This window comes from Seriola lalandi, unplaced genomic scaffold, assembly GCF_002814215.2.
Source record: "Seriola lalandi dorsalis isolate HSWRI2012SDOR001 ecotype SW California unplaced genomic scaffold, Sedor1 jcf7180002054962, whole genome shotgun sequence".
Taxonomy (NCBI): Eukaryota; Metazoa; Chordata; class Actinopteri; order Carangiformes; family Carangidae; genus Seriola; species Seriola lalandi.
The window spans coordinates 935,363-961,330 of NW_019525513.1; the positions used below are offsets into that span (position 1 = coordinate 935,363).

Below are 25,968 nucleotides of genomic sequence, written 5' to 3' on the forward strand. Positions count from 1 at the left end.
ATTGGAATTGGTCATGCACTTATAATCCAGTCTCATTTACCACTATATTATCTGTGTAATATTTTCAAGTGATTTTTAGTAAAACTAAAGCCAAAATACTGGGCTGTTCTAAGCTAAAATTGGCAACTTCTCTAAAGTTAAAATACTTCCTAATTTTAACAAAAAAATTCAGTAAATGGTAAAAACTGGTAATTAGTTTTCGTTCAACCACACCATGTGTTTCACACACACACACACACACACACACACCGCCCCTATCAGTCTCGTATCTGGACGCTGATTGGCTGTTTGAACTGCCTGTACCGTTAAAGCGTCAGTCAACGGTTACGTCAAGTGGTCCTTAACAAGGGCAGCGGTACACGGCGCTTGCGTCAAAATAAAAGCATTACGTTTGTAAAAGTCATAAATAAAATAATTTGTATAGATAACCGTGTTTCTATTAAACCCATATTACCATTTAAATAGGTATTTATGTAGAAAAAGAAGTTATTAATGGGAAAAAAATCTATATTTTTATTGACGGTAAGACGTGTTTTAAAATGGGATTTTATTTTGAAATGCTTGCACGGAACTTTCTAAAAATAAGCGTAGCTAGCTCGACAACCACCTAGCATTTGTGTATTTTGAGGAAGTTCGTTGATGATACTACAAATATAAAGTAAAAGGAAAAGTTCTTCAACTGTACTGTCTGGAGGACAACTCTCCGTCACTCCGGTAACAGGTAACTGACTTAAAAGACAGTTAGCATTTATATGAACGCTGTGACATTAGCAAGCTAACATGCTATGTTTACTGCTAACCGGCTCTGCTGATAATGACAGTAGAAGTAATTCTTCCTGCTCATATCTCACAATCTTCGTTGGACTTCTGCATTGACTTCAGTTTTTATTAACATGCTTATTAGTGACATTTCTATTTCAAAAACAGTGACCTCCTTGTTGTGGTTATTTACTTGACCTGAGCAGATAGTTTTTCAAGTCAGTTGCGTCACTGCTCCTGTTGGGGGACATGCATCTGTTTACACAGTCATGTTGTGAGGACTTGCTTCAAGGTTAGGTTTAGTTTCCAGGAAATTAATATAAACTAATGTTATGTCCTCTGAAGTGATGGAAACACAGCTGTGTGTGTGTTGTGTTTATTTGTGTATGAATATAAATGTTTCAGTCAGGCTTAGCTCTTTAGCAGAGCAGACCGTGTTGCCAGGAGGGTGTGTGTACAAATTTAAAAGTTGTAGTAATGTTCATTTTGTTTGTAATGTTTCGTTTTAGTGTCTCATTCAATTTACTTCCTCCTCAGTTTGCACCACTTTGGTAGTAATTTCATTTTACTTCAATAACTGAGCTTCTTATAAGGCTGGATTGACTGACTAGTCTTAAAGGCTAATGAAGGTAATTGAATAGAAGGAGAAAGAGATTCAGTGCTCCTCTGTATTCCAGTCATATACAAGCTGTGCTTGTAGTCAGTCTAATTTCATTTTAGATTGGCTCCAATTTCATGCATCTCTGGGATAACGGCTTGTGATCTTTTTAACTCCCTCAATTCAGAGAGTAAATAAGAAAATTACAGTCGATAGGAGTGGATTGAAAAGGAAAATTGTGTTTGATTACAGGTCAAATTGTGGGTGAATGTTTGTCAAATGAGGTCTTGGCTGAGACATAGTCATAGTCACATATCTGCTCTGAGTTTGAAGTTTCACTATTTTACATTAAAGGTGTAGTAAAGCATATATTTAGCTGTGTTGAACCAAGCTTAAAATGAGCTGTACTTGTGGCTGACCTGATAAAAAAAAAAAAATTGCACCCAGCTATGGTTATAAACTTTACAACATTCGTTGGCAAAGTTTTAACAAGACTTCTACTTCTTTCTGTGTATCTCAAGTTGTTAACCATAAGGCCAGAGTTATGTAAAATGCTGATACAATGACTCTCGAATCAGGCTCAATAACATAACTAAAGAACTAAATCATAAATGATATGACGATTTATTAATGATCTTGCTCAAGTTGCTCCAGTTGCTTTTCTGTTCTTCAGAGAACTGAATTTTATTCAATCTTATACCAGCTTATAGTGGCTGCACTGTAGCTGAGTATAAGTTTCTTTTTTTAGTCATCTGTAAGCTTGTGTTAGGAGTCACAGTTTGCATGTTTGTCGTGTAATTTGATGCATTTGAAACAGAATGTTGTTGTGGGATATAGAATGTGAATAGAAATCAACCAACTTTCTGTTAGAAACTGTTAGAAAGTAAATATTGAAGCCCCACCCCTCACTATACACTATGATATAAGTCAGTGAGCTTCCATTACAGCCAGTTCCTCCACTTCTCACATTTACTTTATTATCTCTTGACTCACTTTTTGCCTTTGGCCATACAGAGCACTTTGACTGCGCTATATACAAGCCTGCAGAAAATCGCTCTCCCATAGTAGACATGACTTATGACAACAGTCAGGAAGTGAACCTCTCGCTCAAGCATTTTTAGTTATAGATTAGTTGGAATTTTTCTGTTGCCTGCGGGCAAGGTGGCAAGTAACCGTTATAAGTTTCACTTCCGAAGAAGTCAAATTGAAACACCAATGAAAGGTTTTTGACAGGAAGAGAAACATCACTTGGTTTCTCTGCAGGTGAGAATGATGATTGACAAATGCCTACTCTGAAAGCTGGTTCGGTTTCCTGTCAAGGGGTTTTCAACCAGCATAGTATTAACAATACTATTTTATTAGAACAGAAACAGTTTTGATACAGATCCCTCAGGCTGGTTTTTTATGTTGTAACCCAGATATTGCAGTGCACACACTTATTCTTCTTTAAATACACCACGTCTGTTCATAACTAATTGTATATAACAACAGTTTGTCACATCTTTTCAGGATGTTGTTAAAAATACTGGTGGGCTTCCTGTGTGGCGCCACAGCTGTGGCCACAGAAAATAACACGGCTCATCAGGGTCCTGTTCCGCTTCTGCTGGTGTCGTTTGACGGTTTCCGAGCGGACTACCTGCAGAGGTTCCCCATGCCGAACCTGAAGCTCCTGTACAGCCAGGGGGTCCTGGTGGAGCAGCTCACCAACGTCTTCATCACCAAGACTTTTCCCAACCACTACAGCTTGGTAATCTTGCTGCTTGTGCATTGTGTGTGTATGTGATGTCATAAAACACTTTTTTCCAGCTCTTTATCTGATAATGTAAACAGATAAATCCATTTGGTAAACATGAAAAGGTTGTATTACCTGCCTTGGTCCCCATAAAATAGTGACTAATAGAAAAAACTCAGATACACACTGTATTTGCATAAAAATTAATTAGAAGGACCATGAAAATAAAAATATTGTCATTGTTTTTCCTCTCCAGGTGACAGGGCTGTACGCTGAGTCTCACGGTATCCTGGCCAGTACCATGTACGACCCTGTTAGCCACAAGCACTTCAGCACCAGCAACGACACTGACCCGATGTGGTGGAGCGAGGCACAGCCCCTCTGGCTTTCGGCGCTAGACTCCGGCTACAAGACGGCGGCCATGATGTGGCCCGGCTCCGACGTGGTCAACCGCACAGCGACACACTTCTTACCCTATAACTCTGATGTGACGTTCCAGCAACGACTAGGGAACATGACAAAGTGGTTGTTGGGAAATGAAAAGGTAGAAAAGTTACTTAAATAAACTGACGCTTTAGTTACAGACATATGTCACTGTATATCATCTCCTTTTTGTCTCTTTGCTCGTTGATGTCTTTCATGGTTTCCATTTCCACTTTGCTCTGTCACCGTTGTAAAACTTTGGTACACCATATGCCTCATTCCACCAGGAGCAAGGAGTGATGTTTGCAGCTCTCTACTGGGAGGAGCCAGACCGGTCAGGCCACATGTTCGGCCCAGACAACGACACTGCCATGGGCAAAGCGTTAAAAGAGGTGCAGTAATTAAATTAAATTTTGAATGTCAAAGGAGCTCACTTGATCCTGACACAAAAGGTTCAATCTTTTGCTCTGAAGAAAAACTCTTAGATATACTGTATATTTGTTGGAAACTTTTTATATATCTGTTGGAAGAGTGTTTTTCTGTGTCTATGGCTGTGATGGAACAACATTAGTTGTAGCTTTTTTCCATTTTGTTGTGCCAGAAAACCATGGCAGTGAGCCAGCCATTATAATACCATGACCTTGGCTGGTTACTAATTACACCTCTGGTTTTCCAGCTACAATATGTCATTGTGTCTTTCCCTTATTAGATTCAAACCTTTTATTGTACAATAATTGATGATTTATGGCACTGGGTCATAAAAAGAAAGAAAAAGTGAGAGATAGGCATTTTAAGCCACTAGTGCCAATGTTGATCAGATGGTCGGTCCGCCAACTCTTAGATGAAGTGCCAAGAAACATTTATGTTCCTCTCAGGATGAATTATATTGTCTTTTCATGTAGCATCATCATCAGCTCAACATCTGAATGTGCTGCCTACTTTGGTTTATGACCAGATGCCTGCAAAACCAATGACATTCAACAGCATCAGCTTCTGTTTGTGTTTAGGGTTAATTAGCATGCTAATATGCAAAGCTAAGATGGCGTACATGATAAACACTATGCCTTCCAGGCATGTCAGCAAAGTGGGTGTGTTTGCATGCTGATGTTATCATGCCATTTAGCTCAAAGCACAGCTGTACTGACATTATTGTTGTTGAAGGTTTTAGTTTTATTGTTACTTTGTCAAATAGTTATTGACAGCTGTTTTCATGTGATCAGGTTGACGACAACATCGGCCTCCTGGTGTCAGAGTTGAAACGGACCGGCCTCTGGGGTAACATCAACGTCCTGATAACCAGTGACCACGGCATGGCTCAGTGCTCAGCTGATCGCCTCATACGGCTGGACGACTGCCTCCACCCCGACAACTACACACAGGTGGACCTCACACCTGTCGCAGCCCTCATCCCAAATAAAGGTAACTAGGTTTACATCAGCTAGCACGAGGTAAAAGAGCCTGTATACAAAAACATGAGGAGATGAGTATTCACAGAAATGTCTGTTGCTGTGCAGATCCCAAGGCTGTGTTCGACCTGCTGAATAAATGCCATCCCCACATGACAGCGTACGTGAAGAACGCCATCCCTGATAGGCTGCACTACCGCAACAACGAACGCATCCAGCCAATCATACTGATTGCTGACGAGGGTTGGACCATAGTGCACAGAAAAACAGACAAGCTGCCAAGATGTAGGTGTTTAAGTAATGTGTTGTTATAAATACTCATTGACCATTAAAAAAATGTGGAATCACCTGAACACCTCAGCTAATGGTTGAGTGAGGAATAACAGGTTTGTCTGCTGGGATTTGTAATGGGATATATGATATCAGGATGTCTTAGGTCGAGGTACTTTGCAAGTAGATAGGTGGACAAACGTGTTAATACATTCTCCAGGGTGTCTGCAGGTCTGAGTGACCTAAATAAAGTTGGGCATTGTTTCTCATTATTATTCTGCCTACTAAACACAAGTGCAGCATACAAATATTCTTGTTAATACACCAATGTACCGCCACCCACCAGCTGTTCCTCTTCTTCCCTCCCTCAGTGGGCGATCACGGCTACGACAACTCCCTACCCAGCATGCACCCCTTCCTGGCAGCGACGGGGCCCAGCTTCCGGCAGGGTTATCGAATCAGCAGTTTACAGAGCGTGGACATTTACCCGCTCATGTGCCACCTGCTGTCGGTGCCCGCACAGCCCAACAACGGCACCTTGACCCAGGCTCGATGCATGCTGGCTGCTGAGACCTGCTGGGACGTTCCCCTAATGGTCGGCCTAGTGGTGGGGGTGTTACTGGTACTCACTACAATCACTTGTAAGTCCAAATGATTGCAGCTGTATATAGATGTGTTATATCTAGGCATAAATTGCCCCACAGATGTGGTCAGAAGAGAAGTTTATTGGTTCCTGGGGACCTTTGTCTTATTGTGTCAGTTAATTAAAGAGATTTATTTCGTCATCGTGGTTGTTAAATAATGTGTATTATATCTCCAACCGATCAACAAACTAACTTGTTTGTTGTCTCATCAGTTCTTTTCAGGTTTCTGAGCTACCGCCGCCCATCAGGCCCCCGACCTTTCCAGAGGCTGCAGGTTGACGATGACGATGACGACCCCTTGTTGGAGTAAACCAGTCAGAACCGGTCGTCACACACTAATCTGTGTCACCTGTTTGTGCTCCATTAGGTACTTGACATGTTGCACTTTACCCACTGAGGCTGCTGCCCCTCACTTCCACACTGGCATGTGTGTACTGTATGTGTGTGTTCATGTGTGTATACATACATGCAGTAGAAAAACCTGCTCTCTAAAAAGCCTTCAGACCTACTGACACCTGAGCTGTCAGTGCGTCTAAATAATAGTGAATACTATATTTGACATCAGCTCTCCATAATGTTACTGCTGTAAAAAAGAAGAAAAAAAATCCAGTTGCACATGTGATGAGAAGCCAGTCGAGTTTTATTGTGGAATGTAACTTGTTTTGAAGGAAATTTTAAGTTTTAAATATTTTTGTTTGAGCTACTGATTTAAGAGATTTATTTCAGATTTTTTTTGTGGGATCTGTGTTTATAGAAAACTTTATTTCGTGTGTATTTTCTTTTCATTTGTAGTGTAACTCTTTGTCAGCAGAGGGCGCCAGTAGCTCATTTATTTTCTATTTTGTATATTGAGGAAAGCTTTACAGATTTTGTAGTTGGAATTCTTTTGATTGTCTTTATTTTTCATATTTAGGTGTGTACTGTTACTGTTTTGCTTTATTCTTTGCACTGATACCTGAGTCTGAAGTCATCTCAGTAACGCTTATATCCATATTTGCATGGCTAAAAGCTGAAATTTTAAAATCTGATTTGATGCATTTTACTGTTAAATTATAGTATAATAGGTAACAATGACTAAGGTAAGGGGAGTTTTAAAGGAGGTGATTTCTATGCAAATTGTCTGTTAAGCAGAGGTATGTCAGTTATCAATTCTGTACTTACAGTATGTATATGAATTATACCAAAGAATAATATTAAGATGTACAACAGATGCTTAAAAGAGATACTAACCATCTGAAAAAAGGGACTCCTACCAAGGGATTTGGTTCATAAAATTAAAGCAATATAATAGTTATTATTAGGAGCAAGTGGGATAGAAACACAGTGGCATTTTAAAAATTGTACGCGATCCAATTCAGGTGGAGTTGAAACTTGAAATAATTTTATTAATTTTGGAGTCAGTTTTCATATGCAGAGGGTGAGCTGCTGAAGATGTGGTGTCCTGCTCAAGGGCACTTTAACAGGTCACATGGCTGTTTGCAGGGAACTATGAATGTTACTGAAAGTCACACTTACAGTAGTTTGATGTTAAGAGCATAAGTGTGGTTATATTCTATATTTTTCTTATTATAAATAAACGACATTAAAACACCAAAACCAACACTGAATTGATCCAACTAACAAGTATTGTCTGTTTAAGCCTGTTATATTTTATTCCTCTATGCCCTAAAGCAGCATTGTTGTCCAAAAACTATTCAACACTATCCCCAGCAAATACACTGTTAATCGTTTTGAGTAACAGTATTTTTTGGTTAAGTACTTGGTGTTATGTGTTATTTACCAATAGATGTTGAGCTAAGAGACTACACACATTGTTGGTTTTGGTCTTTTAATTGGATTTGTGGACAATAGCCACACTACAGGATATCACAGGCTTCTTCAACCATATATCTAGTGATACGTAAACACCGTTCATGTCTGTGCCTCTTTCTGCTGAAACGAGAAAAGAGGAAATATATTGTTATATTCTTGGTTCTACCTGTAGCAATTTTTTAAACATCAATTACTTCATATAATCACCATAAACAAACGATGGACCCTAGACTCCTTTTAATTGGCATTGTCGGTATTTGTCAAAATTCAAAACATTAAAACCATTTGCCTTGAACATAATTGCTTCAGGTGAGAGCAGTGAAAAAAACTGGAAAGTTTTGTGCCATAAAGCGAGTGACAAATCTGATGGAAAACACAGCATAGAGGCTACTATTCTCGAAAGGGTGGTCTCATCCTAATATTTATAATTTGTTTGTTCTTTAAATTTTCTGTTTTCCAGTTTTGAAAGGTGTAAAAAAAAAAAAAAAGAAGAAGCTTTTTGTACATTGCAGTTCCTGTCTGGCCTGTACAGAGATTTTCAACAAGAATAAATGTAATGGAAAAATCATACATTTTACGTTGTTATTCAAAGGAATGTAAAAACACCTGAAATGGAAAGGAAGAGCGACACACATTTGGAAAAATTAATTTATATTCCTTTATATTTTTTTTTTTGTTTGTTTTGTTTTCTCCATCGCAGTCACAACGTTACAATGTAATAAAATGGTAAATATATAAAATCAAACTCAATACTGACGCATATACATTTCTGTATCATGTTCAAAACCAAATGAACTGTACATGTTTTCATTTATATCTGTTTTACATCATTTAAAATCTGTCATAATTTTCTATGTAGTCATCTGTATTATTGTAAATCTTTGTCTCTTCACAGATAAATAGACTTTATTTTTCAGGAGGTATTGTAACAAAAATAACATATTTCCTAACGCTGGCCACCTAGAGCCATTGAAAATATCATTCAACTCTTCCCCAGAATGCTTTTACACTATCGTAGACACAGAATACACAGACAAACCGGAGATAACAGCACGTGTCTTCTCGTTTCTCTCGTGTTTGTTGTTGTTGTTCGGAAACATTCGGTGTGAATTCGGGAATTCCTCCGAAGACCGGAAGATTTCCCCGAATGGTGTTTTTTTTAATTTCTTTATTATGAGCTGACGCCGGATGTGGCTTAAACACGGTTGATGACAACAGCCATCATTTCTACAGTGAAGTCGGGAGATGTTAGCCAGACAGCCACTTCTCTCACCAAGACAAAAACTGTAGGTGACTCGTTTTGTTCCTCAATAATCATTTTTTTACCCTTCAGTTTGAAATATGTGCTTATAATATGTTGAAGTGTTCATTAGCAAGTAGCTAGACTATCTTATCGAGCTACTCAATCATATTTAGACATCAAAATACCCATTTTAATTAATTTATGAATCTTGAATTGCCTTTTTCCTATATTAGTTAGACATTTTGTTAAATATATGTATTCACTTTCCCGCCAAGTGTTTAGAAAACTGATACGAAATATGAAGCAGCCAGGAAAAGGTTAGCATAGCTTAGCTTGGACGCCATGGAAAATAGCTAGCCTAGCTCCTCTATTTTATAACGGGTGTCACTAATGACATATAACATGTTAGTTTGGGGGTTTCAGAAATGCTGGTAGGTGGTTATTTTTAAACTTTGGTCAGAGAGACTGGCTGTTTACCCCCCGTTTCCGGTCTTTACTCTAAGCTAATGCTAATGACAACTGCTAGCCTGGCTCTGACCAAAATAAAAATAAAGTCCGCCTACCACAAACTCTAAATATGACTTATTAATGTTTTTTCGTGATCGTTCAATCCATACATAAACAGAAATGTAAAACCACAAGTTTTTTGGGAATTTAAATGTACTGAAACTACAATTTCTTGACCCGACAAAGCTACCTAGCTAGCTAGCTAGCTTTAACCTCTGCTTCTTTAAGCTAAACGTAACAGACATAGGTAAACATTAATTCTTGGGCACTTATCTCTTGCCAATGGCATTTTTTTTCACTTGGATTAATAAACAAACGTTTAACACAGAATATACAGGGTTAAAATTGTAAAAATCCTTTTTTTTTTTTTTTTTTTTATCAATCATTGCTTGTGATGTTATTTCTTTACAGTGCAACTACAAATGATTCGTTTTTAGCAGGAATGTGAGGTACCTGTTAACTGAATCTGAATCCATTAATCATCTATTTTTACTTTTCTTCTTTTTTTTTTCAGAAAACAGAACCACAGGTGGATTATGGCTGTCTGGCAGATCACCTCCAAAAACTTCACCCTGCCTACAGATCTAATATCAGTGTGCTTATACTCAAGACAACACGATGGCACAGACTCCTACGAAAACACAGTTTCCAGTCAAGCCGTATTTTTCTTCTGTCATCTTACATTCTGGATATTTATAAAGAACATTTACTATCAGTACATTTGAAAGAGCCATCTAAGCGAACTCATCGAACATAGATCCAACTGAGGAGGATTACCAGAAAAAGGTATTTACAATCAAAATGCCAACCACCGAAATTAAAAGCTACTTTAGCACATCGAAATCTCTAGAGCTACTTTTTTTTTCCAAGCTGAAGAACATAGTAGAAAAGCATGACCTTGACAAAATAAAAACTCATGGTACATCTTATAGGTACATCCACGTTAAAGTTTAGTTTGACCCTGCCCTGTGCTTATAGTATCCAGACCTGAGTCAAACCACTGACATCCTTCCGAATCATTTTCTATGATAGAATTTGTGTATTTGTGCCAAAACAACTGAACCTCTCAGTTCGTAAAGGAAAGGATTTCAATTGTAGTTGAACTCAAATCTGGTAGAAACTGGTCTGAGATCAGAAACAGCTTAGCGTCTGGCCTGGAGTTCTACAAAAACCACAATGAGTAATGATACTTTCACAGCTCTGGACCAAGCAAGTAAAACTTTGGCTAAAAAAAGCATATGAAGCATTACTGACACATACGGTAGCTTGCACTCGCACATACACACATCACACATGCTCACACACACATACACACACAGCCTAACCACAGGCCTCATATGCTTTGCAGACCCTGATAGTGGAACATTTATGTGTTTTTCCAAAGAAAAAAAAAGAACAAAAAGTTTCTGGTTTTGATTTTCACAATCAGATGCACATTCCTCAGTCGGGAGGTTGCATCCATTGTGGTAATTCCCAAGATAAAGGTGCATTACACTGTTTTTTTTTTCCACGCCAGACTAATAATACTTTAACCTATCAACAGATAAATGTGATCGAGAAAAACGTAAAATTAAGTGCATAAAAATTACAAATCATCACAAACAAATGCAAAAAGTTTTGAAAAATGTAAACAAATGGTACATCACGTTTGCATTGTTGCACATTAACACTTTATGTTTTCTGCTTTCTGCACCTTGTCATTGTAAACTAACACAAAAAGGCAAAAAATAATGATAAAATCAAGCAATACATGAGTACAGTGATTTTTTTTTTTTTGATTTTTTTCCAAGCCCAGAACTTTTCTGCCTGCAAACTTGCATAGCTGTGGATGTGTAGCCATACAATAATACTGCCTGTATTTGAGTTTCCTACAGAGTGGGCCGGGCTAAGGCTCTGGTTTTTTTGGGTGAAGGAAAAAAGCTTTTCATTTGTAGCGTGCAGACTCAACTGTAGACTGGGTGTGGATCTATGGATTTTTCACTACTGGGTAATAATAATAATTAAAATAAAACCAAGATATGATACCTGCAGTTTGATTATGACGCCACAGTCGAGTCTGAATGCCACACATGAATGCTTATAGAGAAAGAACTGTTACTTTTTGGTTGTGTCAGACCTGATTTGGATGTGTTAAACCTGATCTCTGATTGGCTGGAGCTCTGGGTGCAAAGGGGCTGTGGGTTTGGGTGAAAAAGGTCAGAGGTCAGTGCTGGGGGAAAGCTAGTGGGACAGCTCAACATAGATCTCCCTTTAACAACCCAGAAGCACGTAGGAAACTGTGACTCTTCAAACCTTTACATCTCCGTAGTAACCTTTTATGTTCCCCGGAGCACGTGTGTCCACAACTCTAGAACATTCATGCAAGAAATTCACGAGCACGAGCTGTGAAACTAACACAAAATGCTTGACTGTGTTCTCTAAATGGCACATATTTGTTTTTTTTTCAGACAACGTGCTAACATAGTATGCTGTTTTCCCTTTGATTTCTGTGCTCTGACACGCTGAACCCACACTTAATGTACAGTGCACGTCCAGATTAGAGTGTACCAAAAAAGAAGCACCACCTTCCAAATGTTTTTTTTTTTTGTTGTTTGTTTTGTTTTGTTTTTGCTCATAACCATGACTCAGATATCTTTAAAAAAAAAAAAAAATCCACCTCCACTTCTGTCGAGTGGTTAAGGCATTGTTGCTTTTTATGTGTCACTCAGTTTGACAAAGACAGAAGGTGTTGCTGTTTTTATGTACACTCTCTGTGTGAGGAGTCAGATTGATTGAATGTCGTTATTCAATCAATCTGAACGTGATTTCTAAACATATTTGGCTAAATTCTTCACACCACTGTAACCACAACTATACAAAAACCACCCAGCTTTACTCAATAGCACCATATGAATATTGTTCCCAAATTATAAAGGGGTAAGGGATTATTGGACATTAGTGTGTGAGTGTGTTTGTGTGTGTGTGTTCAAGCGGTGAGGTAGGGACACATCCCATGTTGTTATACTACTTTTGACTGTGTGTCTGCATGTGTGTACTAAGCATATCTCCCTGCTGCAGAAGAAAAACCCTGTGTGTTGTGTGTATGTGTGTGTGTGTATGTATGTATGTGTGTGTGTGTTGTGAGCATGTACACTAAGCACATCTCCCTGCATCGGAGACTTGCATAGCATCTGCAGGAAGAGCAGTTGTCCGTTTGGACGGAGCCTTTGGCACAGCCTTGGCTGATAACTGAAGGCAGTACTCAAGTTGCACCATAGAATTCAAAGAGACAATCTGCCCTTATTGCACCATAAGTACATGTGTGTTTGATTTTTGCACCATATGAAGTGGGATTAGCAGCCAATTGACTCTATAGCTTGAGTGTGCTGCACCATATGAACAACGATGCTGCTGCTTCTGTTGCGCGTTTGCACCTACTGAATTTGCCTGTTGCAGCAAATGAAGTGATTTAACTTTTTTTTTTTTTTTTAAATCAACTAGCACCACGGAAAAGTAATGTAAGCTTGCTCCTGGTTCACATTGTTCAAACTTAAAAGGATACTTCAACATTTTAGGTGTCGATCTTTTTTTTTTATTTTTTATTTGACACATTGTGATGAAAAATGATGATTAAGTTTATTATCAGCTAATCTGTTGTCATTTCTTATTTTAACTGTTAAGTCTATAGTGGTGGTTCCCAAACTGGGGATCTGGACCACCACTAAGGGTCATCAGGTAAATCTTAGGGGTCAGAAGTTGATTATCAGGATTGGAAAGCAGAAAATGTTCTTTTATTCTTCTCAATTACTGAATAATTTTTATCTCAGCAGGTGTCGCAAGGAGAAGCTGCTCCATATCAAGGGGTCACCTGCCAAAAGCTTTGGGAACCAAAGGAGAAAAATGCCCAGTACAATTCCAGATCACAATTTAAGGGTGAGATCTTAAAATTGTGTATTTTGTCTAACTGCTCCTTCAAAGTCAGAAAGTCCTCATACTTGAGAGTTTGATTTATGATTTAATCACTTTAATTGGTTTCTGTCAGTTGACCAATCAAGTTATTATAAGCCTGCTGTCAACTTGGCGTCCGCTAACAGATAAATGTGTCGACAATTTGACCCATCTGGACGAGAATAAAAGAAGAGACTCCAAAAATATGTCAAAGTACCCCTGTTAACACTATTTATTCACTCTTGAATTCCTTCTCTTTCACCTGCTCGATCCTCTTGGACAGCAGCGATAAGAAGCATGTGTGTGTTTTTGTGTTCGTCTTTACTAACTGCACCATCTGAAATGGCTCATGGCCGGGTTTCACCTGCTCTACCGCTGACATGAGACTGGAGAAAAGGTGTGGAGCGTTGGCACAAGCTCTTTCACCGCCTTTCCAAACGCTTGTTTTTACTCGCCACCACGTGGTGTCGAGGGCGGCCCCATTAACGGTGCGAGATTTCAGGGGCAGCATTCCTGTTGACGAGCTGATGACTGATATCTCGGCTCATTTGTTGTCGCCTGCCAATGTAACAGCTTGGATTAGAGGGATAAACAAACAAAAAAATAAATAATGAGCCATACATCACAGCTCAGCCGTGGGTGGCTTTGGAGGAGTTGATACTGGACACAGCACAGGAGAAGACAAGTCATCGGGAGTGTTGTGACGATTGAAGTATAAAACTGTTTTATATCAGTTTCATTGGCAGCACCCTGTTAGCGTGGGACTGACATGATTCAGACATCACACACGGAAAAATGTAGTAGACAGAGATCAAAAATAATTAGTCCTGCATTTGCTCTTTCTGTTGATTATTTGGAGGCGATTTCTCTTCTTTTTTTTTTTGTTGTTGTTGTTGTTGTCTAACCAGGTGAACCGACACCACTGGGTTTTTTTTTTAACATTAACAACTGTTGATGGAATAAGTAAAGAAAATGTAACCTCCCACGACGCCTCTAAGCATAACAGGAAATGATGGAGAACAACTGTTTGACCCCAACAGTGTGATAGGCATCTTCTGCTTTCTGTCTGTCTCTTCCTGTAGGCACTGTAAAATCTTTTATACTGTTGGTTTTACTGTAACATCTTGTTTGCTTTTAAGGGTGTTATAAAGTGTAATAGCTTACTTTAAATACTTCAGACGTTTGGGTACATCTGTGGGGTAAGTTTTGGGGAGATGGGCACATTGACAAATCAGTATATCTCCAATGCTAACACCTTAGCATACAAGGTGTTGAGTAAGTGTTGATGAAAAGATTTTTTTTTTATGTATGTGACCTAGTGTCTTATTTTGAGCTATTAATACTTGTCATTTTTATCTCAATTTAGCGCTGATGTTGCTAATGGTCGCTTAACACGGTGTATGCCTAAGTGTTAGCATCCTCTACGCAATAGCTTGTGGGAAACGTGCTAATTAGCTTTCTGGCTGAGAGTTAGATGAGAACACTGTCACCACACCTTTGTCGGTTTCCTAAGTATGAAGCTACAGCAGGAAGACAATTAGCACAGATTAGCATAACGACGGAAAGCAGGGGGTAACAGCTAACCTTGCTGTAGCTCAATGTGTAAAAACCCGCCTACCAGTGCCTCTAAATTTGTGGCTATTTACTGTAGCTATTTCTTGGTCGGCAGAGACTCCAGGGAGTCAGTGTAGCTTGCCAAGACATAGTCACAGCATGAAACTCCCCATAAACCCACAGCTTGTCATTTATATATTACTGTATATTTACAGATTTAACACACCAGATGCAGTATGTTAATTAATGAGCTTTAAATGTTCTGGTAGGGAGATTTCTTTAACTTCAAACATAGCCGTGCTAGCTGTTTCCCTTCTTTAACTTTTTATGCTAAACTGAGCTACTTAGCTTCATAGTTAGCATAGAGACAGCAACAAAATGTCAAACTATTCCTTTAAGAGCTAATCGTAGCTTTGATTGAAGTTTTTAATTGATCGTGCATCAGATGCTAATAACCCTCTCTGTCTCCATCTTTCCCATCATGCTCTGCTACTCCTCCTGCTAACCTCGTCAACCAACCTCAAAAACCGATGCGTCCAGCTGCTTTGTCCCCAGTCGGCAACAACTTAACGGTACATAAAAAACATCCCCTCTGTACATACAAAATATATACACTACCTTTTGACTACACTAACGACAACATGTTCACAAACTCCTTTTATTAAAAGTGACGTTTGGTCTTTCTTTGTCACATCTTTTTATTCTACTGAAACCCGTGTGTGAGCGACACAACGTAAACAGCATGCGGTGGTCGAACTGCGCTCAATTATCAGGTTTTTTTTATTTTTTATTTGTTTGTTTGTTTTTTCTTCACAGCGGAGCACGGGCGTGTGAAAGAAAAGAAGTGAGACCAGATGAAGAGCGAGTAGAGGAGTTGGAGATAGAGAGACGGAGGGATAAAGAGAGAGAGAGAGATGGACTCGCGCTGAAGCAGCTTGTTGAGTCATGGCCATGGGACTCGCAGGTCGCAGGTACCCGCAAGGAATGTGCGTGCGTGTGTGCTTGTGAGTGTGTGTGCTTGTGGCCGTGTGTGCATTTAAGTGTGACAGATTGCTTTTGTATGTGTGCTTATACCAAGTGCGACGTTGTGTGTGTGTGGATGTGTTTCTAAATCTTCTCTAAATCTGAACATCCATGGATAGATACTATTTTTTTATTTTTTAATGGTGGCACATGTGCTTATGTGTACTGATGTGTGTGTGTGTGTGTGTGTGTGTGTGTGTGTGTGTGTGTGTGTGTGTCAGAGTGAGGACTCGTACTGCAACAGTTCATACAGTAGGGGTCCATCACGGTAGCGGATGCCCACGGCGGCTGGCGTTATGTACTGCAGGATATTTATAGTCCTCCGCAGTCGCCTGTCTACGTAGTGGGCGTCCCATGCCGGGTAACGCTTCCTGGGCATGTCGATCTTTATAAGCGGGCCCTCGGGCTTGGTGGTGGGGGGCGCAGACCTCACCTGGAAGACCGGAAGACACGTCTCGGCCACATCCTCTTCCGTCATTGACTTGCTCATGTGAGCTGGGGTGGGCGGGGCGGTCGGCGGGGCGGACGGGGGTAGGGGGAGACCCCAGAGCAGCTGGGCGCAGCAGGACGAGGCGGGGCTCGGCTGGAGGTGGGCGGTGGCAGGGTGCAGGAAGCCGTAGTACAGCAGCATGACCAGGACGCCCCCGGCGAACGTCAGGTAGACACTGCACAGTGCTGGGACGGCGTAGGAGTCGGTCAACACTGGGTCCCTGTAGGCATACCTGCAGGATGGTGGCGACACGGGGTTAAATTCATGCGAGTGTGTCTGCATGTACACTTATGTGTGTGTGTTTTGACCTCTTTCATTTTTAAAAAAAGGTGCAACAATTCCCAGTAAGTAAACAGTTTGTTGGGGACTATTTTCAGCGGTGGATTAATCCATATTTGTTGCTGTAGTGAGTATTTTAAGCATGTGGGGTTTAGTGAAAACAAAGCACAGTGCTCATATTCATCATAAAGCAGGAACACGTCACCCAGTGCAACGATGTGGCTCCCTGATGTGTTTTTAATAGGATTTAACCTTAAATTAGACAGAAATTTTATCTGCATTTATACTATGCTGAGTTCAAGATACAGGCATTTAAAGCCATTCAAACACCTAAACCAGCATCCTCAGGAGACAGCCTTTTACCGCCATGAGCTCCCTTGAGATTTTTAAATCCACATTAATTAATTTAACGTGTAACTTAATTTAAGTTAATGTTTTTGCAATAGTTGATTGTCCTCTAACCTGCCTCAGAAAACTTGTGCATCCGCCGCCATATTTGAACTACCATAACCCAGCCCCACCAAGCTGCCTGCTCTGACCACGCCCCCTCAGATATCCTTGTGACTCACCACAGCCCAGTGAGGATTGTGTTCTCAGCCAACACCACGATGTAGTAGGTCACCATTCTGTACCGCGTCCGGCCCTCCTTCACGTTAAACCAGCAGAAGATGTAGACGATACCAACCACCATGTTGAAGAGCACCTCCTCCCATTTGGACATGCAGAAGTCGGTGCCTCCGTGCACCACCCAGAAGGCCATGGCGCACCAGTGAATCACCACGAAGATGCCAAAGTAGATGTGGAAGAGGGAGGCGAAGAGGGCGAGCGAGAGGACACGAGACGAGATGGTGAAGAGGCGCCAGAAGAGGTGCAGCAGCGCCCCGCGGTAGCTCATGCTGCGCTGGTCGTCACGAGAATCCCTCAGGAGTTTGTGGTAGGAGGCCAGAACCCAGGCGAGAGACAGGAGGGAGGCCAGGGAGGAGATGCCTACAGGGAGACAGACGAGGGGGAGGAACAGTGGAAAAAGAACAGAGGTGGATGATTTACATGCTCCTTTTTTTGTGAGTCAATCAGAACAAAGTCGAATGATGGTTTAAAGGTTCGTGAGACAAAAAGTACAAATGTATTTTGAGTCAGCGTGGGTGTAGAGATTTGAGAACATCCTTAAATGAGAGGTAGTGTGTGACACGACTGAAACATTTGGTAAAGACTCTTACTGGTGTGAGTCTAAAATATAAAGTCATTTTTAGTGTCCCAGCTGCTGTGTGTGTCCACCCCCTGTCCTAGTCACATATTTGCATTAAAGGAGAAAGTGTCCCAAACCTCCAGAGTGATAGGGATGAATAACACCAGTGGGTGGCCGACTAGATGATACATTTCCTGGATGATAATGGAGAGGAGGCTGATGGCTCGCACATCCCCCGAACACTTATGATTGTGCTTTCTTTCTGGGACTACCTGAGCAACAACCACTGTGTGAAAATCCAAAAACAGCACCATCTGCAGCCTCAAATTACCGAGCACGATGTGTGCAAATTGCTAATTACTGTTTGCGCAGCTGTTGATTTTGTATGTGCTTTGTGGGATACATGAAAACATGGTGTTATGTTTGTAAATGTGGCAGGAAGTTGGTGGAGTTCGTTTGGAGCTGGTCGCCCTGGCTTTTCAGACACCCTGAGTAGCAGTCCACCCGGGTGGGCTGTGCGCTCCACCTACACTGCAGCGTCTCGGCGCGGTTCTCCTGGATCATGATGCAGAGCTGCAGGACCAGCTGAGGTGCAGACTCCAGGAAGGTCTCCAGCAGCCGCAGCATGTTGACGTCTGCGTACTCAAACATCATGGCCCAGTACCAGCGTCGCTGGTGCTCCTTCTGCCGCCGCGACATGACGCCCAGATACAGCGTTCTGATGTACCTGCAGGGATCACAGGTAAGAGTGGTAACAAATTAGATCTGAAACAATTAATTGATCAATTTGTCAATTGAAAGAAAATTAATATGAAGCTATTTTGATAACTGATTAATCATTTTAGTCATTTACACAAAGAAAAAATCCAAATATTTGCTGGTTCCAGCTTCTCAAATTTGAGGATTTGGTGGTTTTCTTCAACATTTTAGGACGTTTTGTTTTGGTTTGTTGGTCACATAAAAAACAAAATCTGTATATGTCACTTCTGCAAAATTATAGAGGTAATTTTTACTGTTTCCTGACTTTTTGGTCAAAACGATTAACTCATTAATCAGGAAAATAATCAATAGATTCATCAATAATGAAAAGAATCATTAATTGTCTCTGCTGGTTCAGTTTTGATCATAAACTCTCAAGTGAATTCTAAATCATTGGAGTTTCCCTTCAAAAATAAATAAAGTACCAGTAGGTGACAGTTACAAGAAACAGTGTTCACTCTGTAGAAATATTATTAGTAGACATTAGGTGTGTCACAATATACCGACTCTGATGACAACCGTGATATTTAAAGAAATAAATATTGATATTTACTGTATGTTAATAATACACACATGATCAATATGGTGATGGCAGATGTTGGGCCTTGTGGATCTTTTGTTTTATCAGTTCATCTTGTTGCCTTTTCACTCTCCATTTGCTCTGTTTGTTGGCTTTTGTCTCTCTCCACCTCCACACATTATTATAGTACAGTATTTGAGTCGAATTCGTTTGACAAAAAAGAGACGAAACACACAACAAACAAGATGAATTTGACCAATGGCATTACTCCCCCCCCCCCAAATTTTTCTGTAGATATCGTGATAATATCATTATCTTGAATTCTTTTGGCCATGATAATCATGTTGTATCGATACAGCTCTGGTATTGATACCAACAAATCAACTTCCTTTCTCACTCTCCTCTCTTTATTTTGCTTAATTTGACCTACAGCTAAACTGGACTTCCACTATAAATATTTCTAGGTTTCATTATCATCTGATCATCAATAGAAGCTCTTTGTGAACAAAACAGGCGTGATATATTTTGATCCATACATTGAGTGGACTTGTGGGTGGGATGTGGGCAGTGATTTCAATTAAAACCGCCTCAGGGCACTGACAAGGAGTGTGTGTGTGTGTGTGTGTGTGTGTGTATGGACACGTGTATATGTACAAATGTACTGTAATACTATCCTCCTCCTTCCTTGCGTGTAGTAGCACTAGTGTACATGCACGGGTGTCATGGCGCGTGTGGGTGGTGTGTGCTCTTACATTATGCATGTCTCTGTATGTGCATCCATTACAGCCATCTGCTTTGAAACATACAATCGTAATTCACATAACATAAATAATGCACCATCCATAGGAAAATGCTTACCTGTGCACGCATGCCGCTCATATTAACGGTAATGCTTCTAAACGAACCATTTAAAGCTGATTTCATGGATTTTGTAAGATACAAACATCAAAATTTTGTTTGCCCTTGACTCAAGAACATTGAAGGATAAATAAAAAACATGATTTGTTTGGCATTTTCAAACTGTGTAAACAGGAAGTCCTTTTTAACTCGCGTTCAGGTGAGGTATTAAAGATTTCCTGTGCGGCGTGACGGGCGAACCTGACAGCCACTTAACGTCTTGACATGACAAGGATGTGGTTTCGAACCATATGTACCGAATACAGTAGATCTTCCTCCCCTCTACACCCTACCCCCACCACTCTCACTCTTCCTTTTCCCTCTCTCCTCTTTCTTTTTATCCTCTCCCCTCCCCCCGTTCACTCTCTCCCTCCTCCGTCTTCACCCCTCCTTCTCCTTTTCTCCACAGCCTCTCCATCTCTAAGCGATCAGTCTCAATCAGGCCATACCATTTCTTCAGCTACGAACACCCCCCTCCTCCCTCTCTTTCCCTCCCCTTCTTCTCCTCCTTCTCTTGCTCCTTCACTCCTTCCAGGTGGGAGAGTCCATTCTTCAGGCTGGGGGGGGGGTGGAGGTAGAGTAGGATGTGTGTTTGGGTGTGGGGGTTGATTTAACCCTACAATCACACAGAAAGACCGAGGCGAAGGAGCTGAGTAGCACATCCCTAGTGCAGCAGGATGTAAACACACACACACACACACACACACACACACACACACACACACACACACTCACACTCTACTCTCCCTGCTGACTGCCCAGAGGCAAGTGGACATCATTAAGGAGTATTCTTGGAGAGAGGGGTGGGGAGGGAGAGTCACTGTCCTTGTATAGGGGGCTAGGAGGCTGAAGAAAAGCACACTCCTGCTACTACTACTAGTGTTCTCAGAGCTACACACACATGCAAAGGCACACACACACACACACACACACACTATATATGAAACAAGGAGGAAGGAATGTACAGTTGCCATAGAAAGACGTGTGTGTGTAAGAGCAAAAGAGTGCATGTGGTTGTCTGTTTTTCCTGCCAGTGCTTTTAGCACTACAATTAGCACCCAGCCTTGTCCAACTGTGTGTATACGTGTGTATATATATATAAAGTGTGTGTGTGAGAGAGGGAGAGAGTGAGAGACATATACAGTGAGATGGAGAGGGAGATGTGTTGCCAGAAGCGCAGATGCTTTTCGTCTTTGTACTCTCCATGCATGCTGACACTCATGGGAAGAGCCGTGACACCGTTTTTCCACTGGTCACACACGCTGACACGCATGAACACACACACACCCACACACACACACACACACACACACACACACGGATGTGCACACACAACCCTCCATCCATGTTCTCCAACTAGTGATAGACCCTGACTGAGATGCTGGCCATGGTGCTGAAAATGTATAAAATGTATTCAGCACCATGGACAGTGTTTCTGTCTCTCTCTCTCTCTCTCTCTCTCTCTCTCACACACACACACAGACACACACACACACACACTGGGTGTATCTTCCTGTATCTTTAATGTATGGTTGTTACTGCGGGTTACTGTAGTAGTTTTACAATCGCCACTCACAGTTGTGAGTTTTCCAACTGCAGATTGTTCATCATGAGTTGCTGAATTAACTTGGTGACCGAAAAATTAAAAAAAAAAAAAAAAAAAAAAGAAAACTTTCAGAAGTTATACCAGATCACAGTTTGTGAAAGTAGGATCTCTGTCTCTCTGACTGTCTCGCTTAATATCCGTCTGCCATTCCCAGATAGTAACTGAAGTGCTGGGGAGGTCACACAGAGCCTCTCTGCGTCCTCCTCCTCCTGTTCCTCCTCTCCTGCCTGTCAGTGTGGAGCACGCTTTCTTTTCCTCCAGCCACATTGAGTAGACACACCACTCTCCCCATTAGCAACATTAAGTGTGTGTGAGAAAAAGAGTATGTGAGAGAGAGATAAAAGGAGTGTGGTGTGAGGTTAGGCTCAGGTGTGTGTTGTTGTTTGCTTGTGTGCTCCCCTACCTCCACACTTGTCCCAGCTGGAGGATGTGTATGGTGGCCTGCCACAGCCAGATGGTGGCCAGCTGCAGGCGGTCCCTGCCGGGGTACAGGCACCCCAGAGCCACCGCTCCCCGCTTGGTCAGCCCCTCCACCTCCCCGAGCCCCCCGCCGGTGTAGTCCTGCACGAACCAGCGGAAACTCAGAATCTGGACTAGCACCGACGGTACCAGCACGAAGAAGAGAGTGAGGCCGAACCAGAGGTAGTCCTGCCTCTGGTAGTAGTCCACAGCCAAGCAAAGGTCCGTGCCAACGTCCCAGAAGAAGACGAGGAGGGCGAGGACGATCCAGAGGCAGTCCAGCCACAGCTGCTCACGGGGCGGACAGTGAGTCTCCCGGATGCCGACCCCTCCGGCAGGCTGGCCCCCACCGAGCAGAGAGCCGAGGCAGGCTGAGCGGCAGCCCCAGTAGCAGGCGGAGGAGCGGCAGCACTGACAGATGTGGATCGCAGCAGAGTCCAGTGGCTCCTCGGCGTCAACATCATACAGCTGGGCGAAACCACCGCCGCCGCACCCGACCCCGGCTTTGCCGTCCGACTGCGCGGCCATGTTCCCCTTCCCGCTCCTGCCCTCCTGCGAAAAGCACGACAACCGCACCGTGATGCTTTCTCGCGGGGCGCGGATACCACGTCACTTCCCAGATACCTGCTGCCCCCTTCCCTCTCGCGCCGCGGCGACTGCTGTGTCTCTTTCCCGCCCGGGGCGCGAGGAGCCATCAGAGCCGGCGGCCGCGCGACGGCGGCTCCCCTTCTTCCTCGTCAGGTCGAGACACCGCCACCGGGCGCTCGCGAGCAGCAGCAGCAGCGGAATCCGTTCCCGTTCTAGTCCAGCAGCCCTGCATCATCCCGTCCTGCGCGCGCGGTCATCTAGGGCGACGGGAGGCTATGACGTAATGCATCTCCCGCTGTTCTTAAGACGTGTGCCTGAGTGTGTGCGGATGTGTGTGTATGTGGGCGCGCACCGGACACCAGACTATTCTGTCAGACTCGTTCTGATATAAACCTTCCTGTTCAGTCAACCGGAGGACCCCCGACTCCCGCCTCTCATACCCGCACTCAGGCTGCACGTAGGCCCGCCCGGCATCCGCTGCAGCCCATCTCCGCTCCGCTCCTTTCCGCAGCTCCAGCCCTCTGCAGCTTCTGCTTCCCCACTCCTCACTTTCTCTCTCGCACTCTCTCACTCCGCCCTCTGCCGGATAACGACTTCAACCCCCTATTCACATCTGCACGCAGCCGCGCGCGCGCGAGCACGCGTAGCAAAGTATAGGGGTCGTGCAATCGTGCAATCGTCCACTGCGCTGTATAGGAGCAGGGTGATTGTTTTCTAATGAAAACAGCCAGTTTTCTTCATCTAGAAAAAGGAGGAAAAAATTAGATTGCCACCTTCTGCCATTCTCCTATCCATCAATCATCATCCTTTCTTCCATCCATCCTCTCTCTCTCAGTATCCACCTCCTTCACTCCTCTCCTTCTTTTCTCCCTCACACTCTCCATTCATCCCTCCATCATCTCCTCCAATGGGCTGACTGCCCTGTGGTTCTGCCAGCCTAATCAGCCATAACATATGTGTGTGAGTGTGTCTGTGTGTGTGTGTGTGATCCCTGCTAGAGAGGCGAAGATTTAGGGATGTGAGAAACTGGGATGGAGGAACTAAAGGGGGTGGGAAGCTGAGGGGCAGATAGAGGAAGAGGGATGGATTTAGGAATTAGAGGAGGGAGTGTGTGTGTGTGTGTGTGCAGAGAGACAAAGATAGAAAAGATGATTCAGGCTGAAGCAGTTCAAAAGGATGAAAAGATTGACAGGAGAGGGGATGAGCGGAAGATTTAGGAATTGTTGGAAGGATGAAAAAGGCGTGTCAGAAAAAAAAGGGAAAAACCCACATTTTTGAGCTGCAAAAAAAAGAGTGAAAGAAGAAAAATGGATTTACTGACTGAATTGAAAAAGGAAAGAAGAAACATGGGGCAGGTTTACGAGTTTTAAGGAAAAGGAAGTCATGAGTTAAATATTTTTGAGGGGAGAATAATGAAAGTCGTGGGAAGGAAAAAATGAAGGAAAATTATTGGATTCAAATGCTGGAAGAGGGAAGCAATTCCCAAAACTGAGAAGGGAAGAATGGATGAAGGAACTAGCAGAGGAATGGAAAGAATGATAGAGAGAGAGAGAGAGTGAGAAAATGCTTTTTATCTTCTATAAATATATATTTTTAAATGGGATTTCTATACATTGCTTCTGTATAATTTAGCTGGACTGTACATTGCGTGGTGCATGGTGTGTGTTAAATAGATATTCTGTTTTTTTTCTATTCACTTCACCGTGTGTGTGTGTGTGTGTGTGTGTGTGCAAGCAAGCTACCTCACAAGCATGCTTAGACACACACACACACACACACGTGCTCCTCGTTCTCATAAGCACGTTTTCTGTGCAAGCACTTGCACTTTTTCTCTCTCTCTGTCCACTGGAGATTAGCCTCTCTGTTGTCATGACAACTGTGGCTGTGCAGCTGAAGGACAGGGAGAGGGAGTAGATGGTTGTACAGCTGTGTGTGTGTGTATATATATGTATGTGTGTGTGTGTTTGTGCTAGACAATGAGAGTGAGCGACAGCAACACTGGAGTTGCTCAGGTCCAGCTCGGAGTGTGGGCTATTTTCCATGACATCTGGACTTAAGGCTGATCACAGCAAATCTTTAAAACATTCAAAATAAGAAATGAGCAGCTGCAGAGTCGTGTGTCGGCAGCGACCTGGGTGGATGTTTAATGCCATCGTCCACAGCAGACTTGAGGTTTTCAGGAATTTAAAAATTAAATCCTTAGAAAAAGTCAAGGTTGCACATCTGCACTCTAAGAAAAACATGCGAATCCAAACAAATTCAAGACTTTTGTCCTTTTCAGGTGCAAATATGAGGCTCGATCTGTTATGAACAACACCTGAACAGCAGTATTACAAGAAAAAAACGATTATATTATTGAAAAATAATGTAGAAAAAAAAGACAAATACATGCAGTAATTAAACAAAACCCCTTCTCATGAATCACAGCCATACAAGGTTACAGCTGCAGTCACACACTCTACTATACTATACAATATTTATCCAATTGATTTAGCAAAAGCGCTGGAGGACAAAAAATCGAAATGCTTCTTGTGTGCTGATGTTCAAGACAGAAGGAGACAGTGGCAGCAGCTCCTGGATCAGCAGTAAACCTCAAAAGATCAAAACAATGACCTTGTTCTGCGTTGATGGGAATCAGAAAGACACAACATGAGAGTTTTAATCTGGCTGTGAATGAGGACAGAGCGAGATAAGGAGTCGATGTAATTAGACAAGATAGATATTCTGTGTTTTTTCCATTCACTTCACTATATGCAGACATTCGTACATCTGCACCAAGACTGTGGAGGAAAAACTCCACACATGGCTGAAGTTAATTGGCAATTAAAAAGAACCATGCAGAGGAGAGTGTATTTCAGATGCACAATTAGTTATGAAAATACAACCAAAAAATGAAGGTTTAAACTGGAGCATTATTTCCTCTAAATAGAGATCACACAGTTGAAGATGATCTGAGCACAGCAGGAAGGACAAGTGGGGAGGACACTGACTACGTCCAAACTTTAAATAGAGTCTGACAGCACTGGAAAAGTATTTAATCCAATAATAAAAGTAGTTCCACTATTTAAAATATTCAATAACTCTTGCATTTAAAATGTTATTTAAGTACATAGAGTTAGAAAGCACATATTGAACACTCTTACATAATTTTTAGTTTGCACTCAAGCTTTGGATTGTAGCAATTTAGCTCCTGTCAAAAAGGTTTTAAAGAAATGAATCATATAGTGTGAATGTGCAGAATGAGTAGCCATGGTGTCAGATTTAATTGGAGAGAGGTTGTGCAATG

General features: G+C 42.0%; 2 protein-coding genes across 2 annotated transcripts; one reads left to right on the forward strand and one right to left on the reverse strand.

The window, feature by feature from the left end:
- The first annotated feature begins 584 nt into the window (after nucleotides 1-584).
- Nucleotides 585-8,212, forward strand: enpp4 (ectonucleotide pyrophosphatase/phosphodiesterase 4). The gene is made up of 8 exons (XM_023395361.2): nucleotides 585-721; nucleotides 2,867-3,104; nucleotides 3,346-3,633; nucleotides 3,800-3,904; nucleotides 4,733-4,931; nucleotides 5,027-5,203; nucleotides 5,560-5,829; nucleotides 6,045-8,212. Exons 2-8 carry the CDS (start codon nucleotides 2,868-2,870, stop codon nucleotides 6,140-6,142), a joined length of 1,374 nt encoding a protein of 457 aa, XP_023251129.1. The 5' UTR covers nucleotides 585-721; nucleotide 2,867; the 3' UTR covers nucleotides 6,143-8,212.
- Nucleotides 8,213-12,475: 4,263 nt separating this feature from the next.
- Nucleotides 12,476-23,444, reverse strand: xkr6a (XK related 6a). The gene is made up of 4 exons (XM_023395360.2): nucleotides 22,039-23,444; nucleotides 18,384-18,580; nucleotides 17,237-17,654; nucleotides 12,476-16,620 (listed from the first exon to the last, which is right to left on the reverse strand). The coding sequence occupies exons 1-4, from the start codon at nucleotides 22,620-22,622 to the stop codon at nucleotides 16,116-16,118; spliced, it is 1,704 nt and encodes a 567-aa protein (XP_023251128.1). The 5' UTR covers nucleotides 22,623-23,444; the 3' UTR covers nucleotides 12,476-16,115.
- Nucleotides 23,445-25,968: the final 2,524 nt, after the last annotated feature.